Raw genomic sequence first — 15,717 nt, forward strand, 5'->3', positions numbered from 1 at the left:
ACAAACATATACCCTTTCCTTTTTTTAGTTTTAATCTCTGTTGACAACTTTCTGAAACCATCAAAGATTTAGGCCAAATACAAAAATATTTTTTGCTACCTGCATGGTCCACCTCCTTCCAAGTTTCCCTTTGGATGATCACACTCTAAGAATTAATAGAGATTTTCCTATTTGGGGATGGGGGTTGATGGTAGATAGAGTACTGAGTCCTTAGAGTCAAGAAGACATTTTCCTGAACTCAAATCTGGCCATCTCCAAACTTAGTAAAGGCATTTAATGAGGTTTAAGCCCTCAGAGGATTAGGCTCCCTAGGAGGTAGCAGCCCAGCAGAGTAAGATGAGGGTTTATATGAAAAGAGAAGAGTAAGAAAGAACAAAAGAATTGGGCAAAGAAGGGAAACTGAGCAAACTCAGATCTGATAGGACGACCTCAGATAAAACGGGCATAGGAAAAATCCCTGTGATTAGGTATAACTCAGATATACATGGAAAAGTTCCTTTTGTCCTAAAGAAGCTCAAGAGAAAGAGACAGGATGTAGCACCTAAACATGCATGGAAAAGGTAAAAGGTCCTTTTATTCTAGAGAATGTGTGTTTGTGTGAACACTTGGATGGGGCAGCAGTTAAGATTCCATCAAAAATAAATAAATAAGAACTTCCAGCATAATAAATCCTCACATTTGCTATGTTCCCAAACTCTATTTTATTCTTAGAGCAGAACCAAACTGACAACAGGATGAGGGTTTATGGGACTGGTCAGGGACTGGACTCTAACACCACGCATTTCCCTGTCAACTTTGCCAAGGATACTTCATGGCAAATGTCTCCTGGGAAAATACTAGTGACTAGGAGTAAACAAAATGAGAAACTGCTTAGAACATAACAGCCTGCCCAGAACAAGGACCAGTTTAGATTGTTTTTTAATAACAAAATTCTTGTTAAGCACAAGTGAGCATAACACAGTAGGAAGTGTCCTGGGTTTTTGGTTTGGATTCAAATTCCACTTATTTCACTGTGTGATATTGAGGCTATTCATTAATCACTGCTTTCCTTTCCCCTTCTACAAAAAATGAAGATTAGACTCAGTGGTCTCTCAGATCTCTTTGTTGAAGCATCTTTTTTTAAAACAACCTTATTTGTAAAACTGAAAATATTATAAAACAACATTTTATCTTGCCTAATAAAGTATTTCTTTCCTAACTTTCCAGTTTGAAAGTCAGAGTAAATGAGGACAAAAAAAAAAAAAAAAAAAAAAAGAACCTTTTATTAGACAAATGGATGAATACCTCTAACCTGGACAACTGCAAGCTGCCCAACTCTCCAGCTGGAACGAACAATATGTTGGTTGACCCATCTAAAGGCAATCTCTTCCCAGTAACCCCAAAAGAGGTCAGAGTCTACCAGAAAACTTCTCACTCAATAAGAGGTACTTCTATTCAATTTAGCATCCCCAAATAGGGACCCCATTAATTACTTTAAAGGTAGTGATCAGGTTGCTCTGCATACATGCTCCAAATATGGATTCCTCTAAACCAGGTACAGTGGATAAAATTCTGGGCTTGGAATCAAAAAGACCTGAATTCAAATAGGACCCCAGACATTAGCTATGTTACCTTAGTCATCTGCTTCAGTCTCCTCCATTGTAAAATGAGAATAATAATAGCACCAACCTCAAAGGTTATTGTGAGGAACAAGTGAGATAGTATTTGTAAAGCACTAAGTCCAGTGCTTGAAATATAACAAGCAGATGGTTGTTTATTATTATTATATAAAGCACACCTAAATTTGGATGGAAGCAGAGCTGTGTCAAGAAGATCTAAGAAAATTGTCATTTTTGGAAATCTCTAAGTCAGAAATGACTTGAAATTAGATAACTCAAATTAAATCATCAATTGTTCAAAGAACATTTTATTAAGTACCAACTATATATCAGGCACTATGCAAAGTGCTTAGGGATACAAAAAGAGGCAAAAGACAGTTCCTGCCCTCAAGAAATTTACAATCCAATGAGGGAGACCACAAGCAAACAAATATCTACAAAGGATAAAAGAGAGATAACTAAGTATCTAACAAGGAATAAGGTATAAAATTAGCTAGTTTCTGTCAAAGGGTGTCTAAATGCAGAATACAATAGTAATAGTTTTTCTTCAACAGCTTCTTGTTCTAAATCAAGGACCCTTTGTATTTTATGACAGATCAAATGGTGAATGTAATAGTGAAAGTACAAAGCCTCTCATGAAGACACAATTGATCCAATTTACAAACTTTATTTAACTGGATCTGAATTCGGACTCTTTGTTAGTTCCCGAAGCAAGAAACATTTCTCTGTCCCATCCTGCCCTACCCTCAACACATGAAATACGTTTACTACAGCGCTAAAAAATAGTTTAATCTACAGTTAGACTTTTTCAAATTGCATTAAACTGTAATTATATAGTCCCAAATAAGAAACTCGAGAAGGAACTTTTTGTTCAGGCGGAGGGATTAGGGGCATTAAATACTAATATCCATTTTCAATATATTGGTTTGTTTTGTTAACTTCCCCTTTTTTATTATAGAAGACTACGTCAGAGGGGATGGGAAGAGAGAATATAAGTGATAGAAAAACAAAAATACCAGTGATAGCATTAAAAGCAAGACATAAGTATTTTTAAAAGAAATATATTTAGCAGTAGCAGCAGCCATTTATTACAAGAATCCTATAAAGTAGGCATTCTTACTATTATAGACTATCATTATTACTACTTCTACTTCATAGAGGAAGAAAATAGGCTCATAAAGTTGGTGATTTGCCCAAACACTGAAGGGCACACCCTGAACTCACACTCAAGTCTCTACGATGTGGGTTGTACTCCCTTTAAGAAACTAATCCTTTCAGAGTATGATATGGGTTGTAGTTATCTCTGCCAGTTCTCCCTCTAAGAAACTAATCCTTTCAGATGGATTTATTCCTTTCTGATTCCCAGCCCCTCCTAGTGGATACATTATCAATTCAAGAAGCTAGGACCTTTAATTCACAAATCCTGTCAAAAGCACCCTTTGAATTCCAATAGGAGATCCCGGCTCTCACAACCCCCAGCTAGATCTGAGCCAACTTGGGACACCACCCACGGGCCCCTTTGGCTAAATCTCTCATAATGAAAGAGCCAAGCTGGAGCTCTCTCTTTGCAGAGCTTCCTAACATGGCAGCCTTACGCCTGGCATGCCAAGGATCTCTGCCCACCGGAATCTCTGCCTTCACCTTTTACAAACTAGACTTTAACTTTACTTCAAAACCCCAAAATAAACTTTTTTTTTTTTTTATCAATCTAGGTCTTCAGGCCTGTAAATTCCTTTACAGGAGACTGCGCCGTCACAAGACCGAATTTAATTATGTATCCTTGCACCGAACCAAAAGGGGTTACCCCTTACCTAACTCTCATCATCTAGACTGCAAGAAAAGTATTCTCCCCATTACATTAGGTGCTACTGCCATGCAAAAAAGGGATTAGGGCTTTCTGGGAAATAGGATGTCCTTAGAGTGCTCTAAAATTCCAAATATCACCTTTGGGGTCAATGCCCCCCAATATCAGCATTGTTGTGATTTAGTCTTGTTTGACACTAGGCAAAAATCCTGAAGTGGTTTGCTTATTTCCTTCTTCAGCTCATTTTACAGATAAGAAAATTGAGGCAAACAAGATTAAGTGAGTTGCCTGCTAGTAAAAGTCTGAGGCCAGATTTGAACCTCTGAAGATGAATCTTCCTGAGTCCATCTCTGCCTCCATTCCCTATAGCTGCATGGTAGATGTCAAGGTTCTTCCATTTAAATGTCATCTCCTAGAAGCCAGGGCCCATTTCATTTTTTGTATATGGATCTCTATCAACTAGCACAAAATCATCATTTAAATCCCTTTCATTTGTCTATAAAATCATTCCCAATTTTGGCATGACATCTCCCTATCTGGCTCTAAAAAAGGGAAGAACTTCAGATCTAGCCTTTCCCCCAAGGCAATCTAAGCTATTCCTCCCAGAGCTCTCACAATAACCAGGAAATATTCCAAAGGAAACAGGAGGCACGCCAGACTAGGATGCCAGATAAGGGCTTCAGCACTATGCTGAGCAAGTCACAATCTCCCAGGGCCTCAATTTCCTATAAAATCAACAGACAGGATTAGATGGTTCTAAGGTCCCTTACCAGTACAAGATCCATGATTCTACAGAGCTAACTAACCTCTTAGAGTAGGTGACTAGAAGCTGTAAAAACTTTAAAGAGAGTTCAAATCCGGCCTCTGACACTTAATACTTACTTTGCAACCCTTAGCAAGTCACTTAGCCCCAACTGCCTCACACACATAAAAAAAGAGCTTTACAAAAGAGGAAACTGAGGAAATTTACTCAAAGGCACTAAGCAACTAGCCCTTCATCACACAAGTAACAGAAGAACAGGGCAGTGAATTCAGGTCCTCTGGCTTCTCCAATTCCAGCTTCCCTCTCTCCTTCCTCTCACCAAGTCCTTTTACTTTTGCTATCCAGGTTCTGAGGTACATTCTTGCTAACTCAGATGACTTTGCTGTCCAACTTCAGGATCACCATCTGGCTTTTGGATGTGTACATGTTTAGGTGGGGATAATAATTAAGCTACTGATCTCAAAGAGAATGTCTCACTTTGATTTGGCAGACCTTAATTGAGTAACAATCAAATTAATCATCTATAAAAATAAATCAATAAAACACATCCAGGAATTTCTTTAAAAATCCTAAGGGGCATTTCCTTACTTGTAAGGTTCAAAGTAAAATGTTTTTCTGCCTCTCCTAACCTCAAAGTAACTGAAACTGGGCCCAGCAAGATAAGCCAAGAAAATCCCCTAAGCTACACCAGATAGTGATAATGGGCCAGCCCTGCTCAGGAATCTTGCTTTCTAAAGGCTTTCTAAAGGAATGAAAGTGACAAGGGCTATCAATGGGCAGGGCCAGTCACTGTTCAAGGACCAACACCATTCCAGTTCCCTTCAATTTATTCTGGCCTCTAGAGAGGTGGGGGGAGAGGGAGAGAAGGGAAGAAAGATAGACCCCCTAATTTCACCAACAATGAGAATTCAAGTTTATCTCTCTGTCCATAGATACAGACTCAGCAGCATAGAGTGTGGCTCCCTTGATAATGCAACCATAAACTACATTAAAAGAAAGAAAAAAGGATACACTCCACATATAATGGACCATACTGGCCAATCCAAAAATATGTGGATATTAATACCATGCCCTATTTGGTTTTGGATGCTACAAATTAAGTAAGATGACATTGACAAGGTGAAAAATGGGAGCCAGAATGACGATGAAATTTGAAACCTTATGGAAGAGATGTGGTTGGAAGACCATGGGCTACAGACATAGGAACTCCTAAGACAACTCCTTGAAAAAGCTGGGGTCCTTGGGTGTGAAGTACTGTATTTAATGATATTTTTTTAATGTATTGTTGGGATTTGCTGGGGGGGTTTGTCTTATTTTTCTTTAATTATCAATCGATAAACACTTATTAAATACCTACTTGATATCAGGCACTGTGCTAAGCACTGGGGGTACAAAAAGGGATAAAAACCTGACCTTAATGGGCTAACAATCTAGTAAAAATGTCTTTATTGAGATGGCTCCTTGGGAGAGTTAAGGAAGGAAAAAGGATGTTGGGAGAAATTTAGATGATATTAAAAAAATAACAAAATATTTTAATTTAATACCATGGATATTTGTTTAATATAGAGCAAGGAGACTGGGGGGTGGGGAGGTGAGAGGATGAAAGAGAAGGAAGAGCAGAGAAAAAACATAGAAATGAGAGCTGATTTCAAATACCTGAAGGGTAGTATGTGAAAGAGGGATTAGGTTTGTTATTTCTTAGCCCCAAAGGACAGAGCCAGGATTAATGGGTGAAGTTACAGAGGCAGATATAAGCTCAACGATAAGGAAGAATTTCTGAAAAATTAGATATCCAAAGTGGAATAGTCTGCCTTGGGAAAGAATGACTTTCCCATCTCTGAAGGTCAGTCATGAAGTAAAGATTAGACATCCAATTATCTAGCATGTGGTGAGGTGCTCTGCACAGAGAAATACTTAATAAATGATTACTGAATTGACTCTTGGCCAGGGAAAGACTGATAACAAACAGTGCCTTCCCTCTTCTGAGAGGGTACATGTCTATGACTGTCAGCTACGTGGGGGAATGCTATACCTAATAACACTGGACTTAAGTAAGAGTCAGGAAGAGCCAAGTTCAAATTTGACCTAAGTCACTCAGCTATGTGCTATTGGTCAAGTCACTAAACTTTCATCAATATCTGTAACAGTGATTAATAATAGCTCTACCTCCCAGGATAAATACATAAATGCTAACCAACTATTCAGAATTCACAGTAATCATTAAATGGACTCTCCACCAGGTTCTGTCCAGGCTAAAAATACAAAGTTCATGATTCTTGTTCTCAAAAGGCACTCAGATATTTGCATAAAGAATAACTTGATGCACTACTTGAGGGTCCCAATATATAAAAATACATACAAGTGAAAGGTGGTCTTTACAAAGTCAAGAGTACTTGAAAGCCCTTAATGTGAGAGAGAAAAATAATTCCTTCTTTAGAATTATATCCTGATATTGTGAAACCTCATTAATTCAGAGCCCCATTAATGGAAATAAGAATTCCCTGAAGTTTATCTTTGTACTCTCTATGAAAAAAGGGTTTTTAAGGAAAATTAAAAGTGCAAATAAAACGAGTGAGTTATGTGTAACCTATAAAGGTTTTTTGTTTGTTGTTGTTGTTGCCTTTTTATATTAGGACATACTAATTACTCATATATAAATGGTTGCCAATCACATATTTACTTATGAAAGCTACCTCAATAGGACCTTTACTCAGAATACTTAACCAGTGGACGATTAGTCACTATCTGTCCCCAAAAGTAATAATTGTGGCTCTTTTGAAAAATATTGCCTATGGATGAATGCACTGCATCAGTGAAGGTTTACACTCAAGTGGCTGAGGTGACAGCCCTCAGAAACAGATAGAAAAGGCTACCTCTCCAAGTTTTAATGGATTCTCCAATTAAGAATTTGGAGCATCTGCCTCTGAGTCTGCTTGGATGTGGAAACACTAGGATGTGGGACAAAAAATACTGCATCTTTTTTTTTTTTTTAACTGGTCAGTGGCTGATGGAAAATGTGAAGCATTTTAATTTCCCCTCATTTCATATTTAGTTCCAACAGATGGAAGCAGCGCCACTATTCCATACAGATCTGTAAGCCAGGATGCACAAAGTACCCAAGCCCAGAAAGTGTATAATGTAGCCTTCTCCCAGAGTACTCAGTACTGACATCTCCAACAGTCCAAGTCCCACAATCCTAGGCAAATGTCAACAGGGAGCTGAGCTCTGCATCATATGGCCTGATCACTCTCCTCTCTGCTCTGCATCACAAGGCCACAAAATGGGATTAGAGAAATAGAATCAGAGAACAGTACAGCTGGAAAGGACCCTTAAGGATCATTTAGGCCAAAATTTCATTTCACAGATGAGAAAAAGGAGGCTCAAGGGAAATCAAGTATCTTGTTTGGGGTCACACAGCTGTTAATGACAGGGAAAAAAACAGAACCCATGTACACCAAAACCTGAAATTAATCCAAAGTTTGAACTCAGTGTAATGTTTGGATTGTCTGCTTCAAAGACTACAAGGCGGTATGGAATAACGGAAAGCAAAGTGCGCCTGAGACTTACAATGGATTTGATCTTGAAAGAATCCTATTTCTCTGGACCTCCCATTAGAATGAGAAGGTTAAACAAGATGGCGTCCAAGGTTCTCCTAGCTCTAAATACTAAGAGTAAGTGTGTCTTCCCAGATCTAAATCTCACCAGTTACAGCTATAAGCTCCGGTCAAAGAAGGATCACTTCATTCTTTGTATATCTATCCCTAATGCCTAACACATATTGGGTACTTAATACTTGCTGACAGTATCTGGAGCATTATATAAATGCTTACTCCTTTCCAGATTGGAAATGGACCAAGTCACAGCATCACCAGGGATGCACTGATGTATCCATCTCCCCACATGCCGTTCAATAATTATCACTGGAATTTTTCTAAGCCTAATGCATGTGAGGTGAGAAATTTCAGTTGGTTTAATTTGCATTTCTCTTGCTAATGGTGCTTTGGACCATTCTTTTATATGACTGTTAGTATTATTTCTCCTTTTGAAAACTGGTTTTTATACCTTTTATCCACTTAATTATAGGGAAATAGCTCTTGGTCTTATATGTTTATTTAAATTTTCTGTAACTTGGATATGAGATTACAGGATCTGAATTATGAATAAATTTCATCTATTTGTGATCTTTTAGAAACAAAAATACTTGCTAAGAAAAGCCTGGAAAGACTTATATGAACTGATGCTGAATGAAGAGAACAGAACCACAAGAAAATTGTACATAGTAACAATGTGTGATGATCAACTATAATAGTTAGCTCTTCTCAGCAACATAGTGATCCATAAGATATTCTAAAACACTCTCGAAGGAAAATGCTGTCCACATTCAAAGAAAGAACTATGGAATCTGAATGCAGATCGAAGCATACTATTTTCAGTGGGTTTTTTAAATTTTCCTTCTTGTGTTTTTTCTCTTTTGTTTTGATTCTTCTTTTACAACATGACTAATGTGAACATATGTTTAATATGATTGCACATATATAATCTATATCAGCTTGCTTGCTCATGGGGAGGGATAGAGAAGAGGGATAGGGAGAAAAATGTGGAATTCAAAATCTTACAAAAATGAATTTTGAAAATTGTCTTTGCACATAACTGAAAAAAAAAATAATATACTACTAAGAACAAAAATATAAAATAAAAAAAATTAACACCTACTGACATACAGGTCTAAATAAGATTCAGTATAGCAAAAAAAAAAAAAAAAGGAAAAAAAACTGACTGAAGCAGGAGACTGAAGTTTAAAACTTGGCTTTGATACTTAGCTGTGTATGACCCCCAAATGAGGCTCTCTGGGCTGTTTTCTCATGTGTAAATAAAGGAATTGTATTCAAAGGTTTCTAAGATGCCTTTCAGCTTTACATCAATGATTTAATTATATGCTTGTCTCATGCACTGGACTTGACCAAAAGTTAATAGGCAGAAAAACAAAAACTCAATTGGCTTTACCAACTTATTTTATATGAAGATGTGGACTTTCTCTGTGCCAAGGCAAAGTCTTCTATATTCTGTCCCATCCTATAATTTCCCTCTATTGTTCGCTCTACCATCTTCACTCTCTTAGTAATTTTCAATCTCTCCTTGTACACTGGGTGCTTCCCTAAAAACATTACCAAGTTTCCCTTATCCTCAAAAATCCCTCACTTGTTGAGTCTCTCTCTTTCTTTTTGTAGCTAAATACCTCTAAGAAGGCCACCTACAATAGGAACCTCCATTTCCTTTCCTCTAACTCTCAACTCAGCAGTCCAGTTTCCAACTTAATTCCTCAAGTAAAACAGCTCTCTACAAAGTTACCAGTAATTTTTTAACTGCCAGATGTAACAGCTTTTTCTCAGTCATCCTCCTCTTGGACTTTTTGATTTTTAACACTAGTAATCAACCCCCTTCATCTTGATATCCTCTTCTCTCAAGGGTATAATAACACTGGTTTCCTTTTGGTTCTTCTACCTGTCTGACTTCTACTTTCAATCTCCTTTACTGGATCTTCAATATTCACTAAAAGTAGATGTCCCCCAAGATCCTGTCCTGGATCCTTTTCTTTTCTCCATTTATACTATTTATTTAATGAATGCATCAGCTCCCTTGGATTCAATTATCATCTCTATTCGAATGATTCTTAGTTCTATTTGTACAAATCTAACCTCTCCCTGATCCCATATCTCCAACTCTCCAGGACATATCTTTAAATAGATGTCCCATAGACATCTTAAACTCAATACATACAAAAACGAATTCACCTTTCTTCCCAAACCTTGCCCTGCTCCTTGCACTCTCATTACTATTAAGGATATCACCATTCTCCCAGTCGTCTGAATTTAAAAATGATCTTTAATTGCTAATTTTCTCTTCCAGTCCTCATCTCCAATCAGTTATCAAATTCTGTCATTTCTACCTTCTTAATATCTCTCAGATATTCCCCTTTCTGTTCTCTCATCACCACTCTGAAGCAAGCCCTTCTCACCTCATGTCTGAATTATTACAAATGTCTGCTAGCTGGTCTTTGAGTTTCTCCATATTTTCCCAATTCAGTTCATCCTCCTCCCTGCTGCCAAAATGCTCTTCCTAAATAACAGATCTGACTGTGTCCCCTCTCTACTTGATAAACCCCAATAGGCCTTTATTATGTCCAGGATGTTTTGTTGTTTTTTTTTTTTTTTAATCTGGCAGCAAAGCCCTTCGTAAGCTGGAATTCTCCCCATTTTCCAATCTTCTGACCTACTCTAGAATAGAGTGACAGCAGCTTCCTTGATATTCTTTACACTACTTCCCACCACTGAGCATTTTTACTGGCTGTCCCCCATGCCTAGAATTCTCTTCCTCTTCATCTGCCTCCTGACTTCCCTGGATTCCTTTGGGTACCAATTAAAATTTAACCTTTCTCGATCTTCCTTAATGCTAGTGCTTTTCCTCATTATTATGAGGCAATTAGGTGACCCAATGAGTAAGAACACAAAAAGACCAAGTTCAAATCCAGCTTCAGATATTTATTTGTTTCTATATAATTGCACAATGCCTACCTCATTAACCCTTCAAGAACCAGGGACTATTCTTTGTAACCCTAGTCCTTAGCACAATGCCTAGCATACAGTAATACATTAATAAATACTTTACTGGAAATAAATATTTTGCCATCTCCCTGTGCTAATAATAAGAAGCACTACTCAGAGAAACAAGCTGATACATATTCTTACTCTGGCATGTTTATGGCAACACAAGTTATAAACCCTGAATACTAACACTGAAAATCATATCATGATAACAAATTTAATTATTTACTAGTTCTCATCTAGTGCACTTGAAGAAAGGCCTTCTCCTTTTATCAACTATTTCAATCTCTGAAACACATCCAAGAAAGGGTTCAGTCTGATTATTGTTTAATTTAGCTAATCTCTGGTGAAGAAAGTAGCAATACAGTCAGACATCAGCTCAACTGAAGGACAGAAGAGTCAGTTCACTGAATAGAATCAGGAAAGTTAAAAGGATGCCTTAATCTTTCAATCAGCTTCTCTTTCGTCCCAATACATTTCCCTAGTAATTCCCTACTTAAAAGTGAAATTTAAAATGCTGGCTAAATAAAACTCGGTGTATAAATAAATAAACATATATATATATATATATCTCAATGGGGCGATTTTTTTTAAATGGACAAAGAAGTAAAAAATATAAATGATAAGTTTCAGAGATAGAAAAGATAGCAGAAATCAGCCTAGTACAAGAAATTCAAATCTAGAAAGAACATTAGCAACATTAACACAAGATCACACAGCTAGTTCAATGCTCAAGTTGAAGACTTGAAGACTTGAATTCTGGAGCCTTTTCCAGAAGAATGCCAGGCTGACTCGACATACCTCTGAGACATGTAGCCTCAAAGTAACAGAGCCAGACATCAAACCCACTCCTTGAAATTCCCAGACCAGAGTTCTTTTCACAACACCAGAGAGCAACTGTCTAATAGCTCTAGGACACAGTAAGCTGCCCCAAGGAATTATTTCACCTTTAAAAAAAAAATCCATCTGGTTAAAAATGAACCACCCATCTGGTTAAGACTAAACCCTCAGTGCCAATGATCTACAATTACACCAAAAAATGATCTCTCCTAATAACATATAATCAAGTCTTCATTTGATGTCTCATCAAAACAGAGAGCCAGTCCTGGCCTCACAGAAGAACACAAGCTCTAGTACAACCCAGACATCAAGTAAGAGATAGTCAACATCTGTCTGTCTGTCTTAGTCTGAAGGGCAACTCAATTCAGAGAGGTTTCTCAGTAAGTTGGCCACATGAGGGTATTTTCCAGTCACTATTTTCTTCCAAAGTCATCTAACCAAGCAGAAGAGAGGTTATGATTAGCTAATTATTGGAGGAAGGAGCCATCCTGGAGATCATATCCCCTCATTGAAATGAGACAGGACTGAGATGGCAGGACTCAAGTAAGAGATAATAGAAATTGAGGCAAATAAAGTAGAATGGAAAAAAAGTACTGGATTTGGGATCAGAACTCCAGATTCAAATCTCTGCCCTGCCATTTATTATTGGTTTGATCTTGGAAAAGTCATCTAATTTCCCCAAGTCTTAGTTTCTTCCTCAGTAAAATGAACAGGTTAGAATAAAAACCGTCTAAGGTCCCTTCCAGATCTGAATCTATGATCCTACCTATCTACTGAAGGAAAAAATTTGCAATCTCTAGGTTACTTTAAAACCTTGTTCCAACGCAGATTATTCAGTGGGAGGCTTTACAACCACCTCTGGGAAGGGTGCAAGGGGACATGTTCATGGCGCACAGAATATTTTCTCCATCCTTTTCTTCAGTTAGGCAATCACTAAAACAGTAAATGAAGCCAGAATATTTGTAGCACTTCGCTGCTTTCCATAGTATAATTAAATGACGAAAATTTAACAATGAACTCTCTAGTTAGAGCTAGCTCCAACAGTTCCCTGGAATTGCCCAATAACAAAATACAGTGAATATTATCCCCATTTTGCAGGTAAGGAAACTGAACCCTAAGTAAGCCAAGTTTACAAAGCTGGTTTAGTACCCAAGTTCCAAGACTTGAATTCAATAGTTCAAATCTGTGGCTCTTTCTACCCTAATTCTACTTCACTTTCTAAGGATGATCACAGATTCATAGATTTAAGGTTGGAACTGTAGGAACTTGGAGGACATTCTAGGACTATTAATTAAAATATCTCAGTCTACTATATAGATGAGAAACCTAAGGCTTAGTTTAAATAAGCTAGAATTTGAACACACGGAATCTCACTCCAAATCCAATGTAGTTTCCCCAGCTCCTGCAAGGCCAATCTTGCTCCTTTTCAACACTACTCCATGCCTCCCACCCTCCCCAAAACAGGACATCCAATTAGCCCCCTGCTCTGTATTCCCACAGATTAAAACAACAGACTATTATGAGCCTAACAGGGCTACTGCCATTAATGCCTCTGGAAAAGGCCAAATCTCTCAGGACTGTCATTTCCTTATTGCTAGCTTATTCCTTAACTTCTGGCTCCTAACATTGCATGCTAACTTGAAAAATGATTAACTCTCAGTCAAATACATTTCCAATTCTGCAGAACACTGATAACATTGCAGCCACCTTCAATCACCAACTAGACCTGCTATAATTTCAGAGTAATGAATTTGAGCTATCTAAATTTGATGCTTCCAATGTGTTACTTGGTAAACCTAGTACAAGGCTCAAGGAGCCAAGAAATTGCATAAAAGGAAAAGGAAGAAAAATAGCTTCAAAGTCTTAGAAAACAGATGACCAGGATTCTGCAGGGGGATAGAAAATATGTATGCAGCCAGAGTTGAACAAGATGGAAAAAAATGTTTTAACTGCAGCAGACAGCATGAATATTATGAAGTAATATGCTGCTGTATGTATATAAGAAAGATCAGAAGGCCAAGGCTGATCTAAGTGTCAACCACCCATAGAAATCACACTAAAACATGGTGGTGGGTGGTGTGGTTTCTTTAATTACCACTGAGATGTCAAAGCACTGTAATTTTGAGATTATAGTCCCACCATCTCAGAAGGCACTGCTGGGAAAACATTTTTCTTTAAAGGCTACACCAATCAACAGTGGACTAGTCATGTTCTCAAGTTAGAAATTATTTCCTGCTCCCAGAAGAGTAATCCATGTTTAAGAGTCAAAAATACCATGTCAGGAGGGAGAATGAGACTGGTGGTTGAAGAAATTTATAGGATTATAGATTTAGATTTGGAAGAGACCCCAGAATTGACCAGCCCAATTAAAGATGAGGACACCAGATCTTAGGTGATTTTTCTAGGATCATGTAAGGAAGTTAAGACACAGAGATATGATGTGAACCCAGCTCCAAAAGGGCTTTCTCACTAAACCATCCCATAATTCTATGGCACCAAAATCTATATATGGAGGTATTGTAACAGAGATAAGGTCTAACTCTGGGACCAAAAACTAACATGAAGGAAAGTAGAACTCTTTGTCCAAATTCAGTCCTATAAAATGCTCAGATTCCTTCTGAACCCATTACATTTTCACTATCTGAGCTTCCTAACCACTTTTTATTAAAAGCACTGAAATAGGGACAGCTAAGTGGTGCAGTGGATAAAGCACCAGCCCTGAAGTTAGGAGGACCTGAGTTCAAATCTGACCCAGACACTTAACACTTCCTAGTTATGTTCCCTGGCAAGTTACTTAATCCCAAGTGCCTCAGCCCCAAAAAAAAACAAAAACAAAAAAACACTGAAATAACAACAGATAATCAAGAGTCATTTGTAGAAAAATTTTAGATAAAGAAAAATGAAGTAATTCTTTAATGAATTTCCTTCTTCTTTCATCAACTTTCCAGTTCAGATGGAAAGCATGAACATTGAGAAAAGAAGGTGATAGGTGACCTTTTAAGACATTTCCTGAACCTTTAAAAGAGCTACTTTCACTTACATTAACTGATGCTAAGTGGAGTGAAAAGAACCAAGAGAACATTGCACACAGTAACAAAATGATGTGACGATCAACTGTGATGGACTTGGCTCTTTTCAATAATTTGGTGATCCAAGGCAATTCCAATAAATTTGGGATGGAAAATGCCATCTGCTTCCAGAGAGAGAACTGTGGAGACTGAACATGGATCGAAGCATACTCTTCTCACCTTTTTTTTGTTGTTTGTTTACTTGTTTTTTTTTTCCTTTCTCATGGTTTATTCTCTTTTAATCTGATTTTTCTTACACAACATGCCAAGTATGGAAATATATTTAGAAGAACTGCACATATATTTAACCTATATCATGTTGCTTTGCAGTCTTGGGAAGGGAGGTGTAAGGAAGGGAAGGAGAAAAATTTGGAACACAGAGTTTTATAAAAATAAATGTTGAAAACCATCTTTACTATTTATTCTATAAATACTATCTAAAAAGTAGAATTACTTTCAACATTCCCTCCCAATCAGAATGAAATCAACTATGCATTCTCTACATTCTTAGCCAAACTCTGAGAGTCTACTAGGAGAGGAAGCCCCATCAGATTCTTAACACTCACCCAGAAGACAATGTTGTAGCTGAATAGAAGATACTTGTACCAACAGCTGACTTCAGCATTAGAATATCTGTAATAGTGCATCTTTTGGAGAACAGGCCTATATAGAAAGAAAGAAGCAAAGAGTCAACAAACAAAAATTAAAAGCATATAACACTCAAACTTCCATCCTCCCAGTCTATTCCCGGAACTCTGAGGAGGTCAAAAGTGAGCCCAAAATAGGAAAAAGAATCTTATAACCAGCTAGTCAGTGAGTCACTTCATGAAATTTAAATGAAAGAAATGGTTCAATTGTGTGAATTTACTGGAATTGGTAACAGATTGGGAAAGGGGGGAGGCATGCCATTCTGAGCACTGGGCTCCCTACCAATGCCAGACATAAGTAAGGGGGAAACAGATTCCAAGATGGCTTTCCAAAAGGAACAAAGATTAAGAAATAATTAACTGTCTTCATTAACTAGAGCAGAACAGTTGTTGCT

The 15,717-nt window shown here is 37.5% G+C and overlaps 1 protein-coding gene across 3 annotated transcripts in view; it reads right to left on the minus strand.

Moving 5' to 3' along the window:
- Positions 1–15,717, minus strand: part of TSPAN14 (tetraspanin 14) — a 92,368-nt gene that overhangs the window by 21,629 nt on the left and 55,022 nt on the right. For all 3 annotated transcript variants that reach the window (XM_074296656.1, XM_074296655.1, XM_074296654.1), the window contains one exon: positions 15,242–15,338. In XM_074296656.1, coding sequence (XP_074152757.1) covers positions 15,242–15,322 — 81 coding nt within the window. In that variant the 5' untranslated portion in view covers positions 15,323–15,338. The remainder of the gene's footprint in view (positions 1–15,241; positions 15,339–15,717) is intronic.

The sequence above is a fragment of the Sminthopsis crassicaudata genome, chromosome 2 (assembly GCF_048593235.1).
Source record: "Sminthopsis crassicaudata isolate SCR6 chromosome 2, ASM4859323v1, whole genome shotgun sequence".
Lineage (NCBI taxonomy): Eukaryota > Metazoa > Chordata > Mammalia > Dasyuromorphia > Dasyuridae > Sminthopsis > Sminthopsis crassicaudata.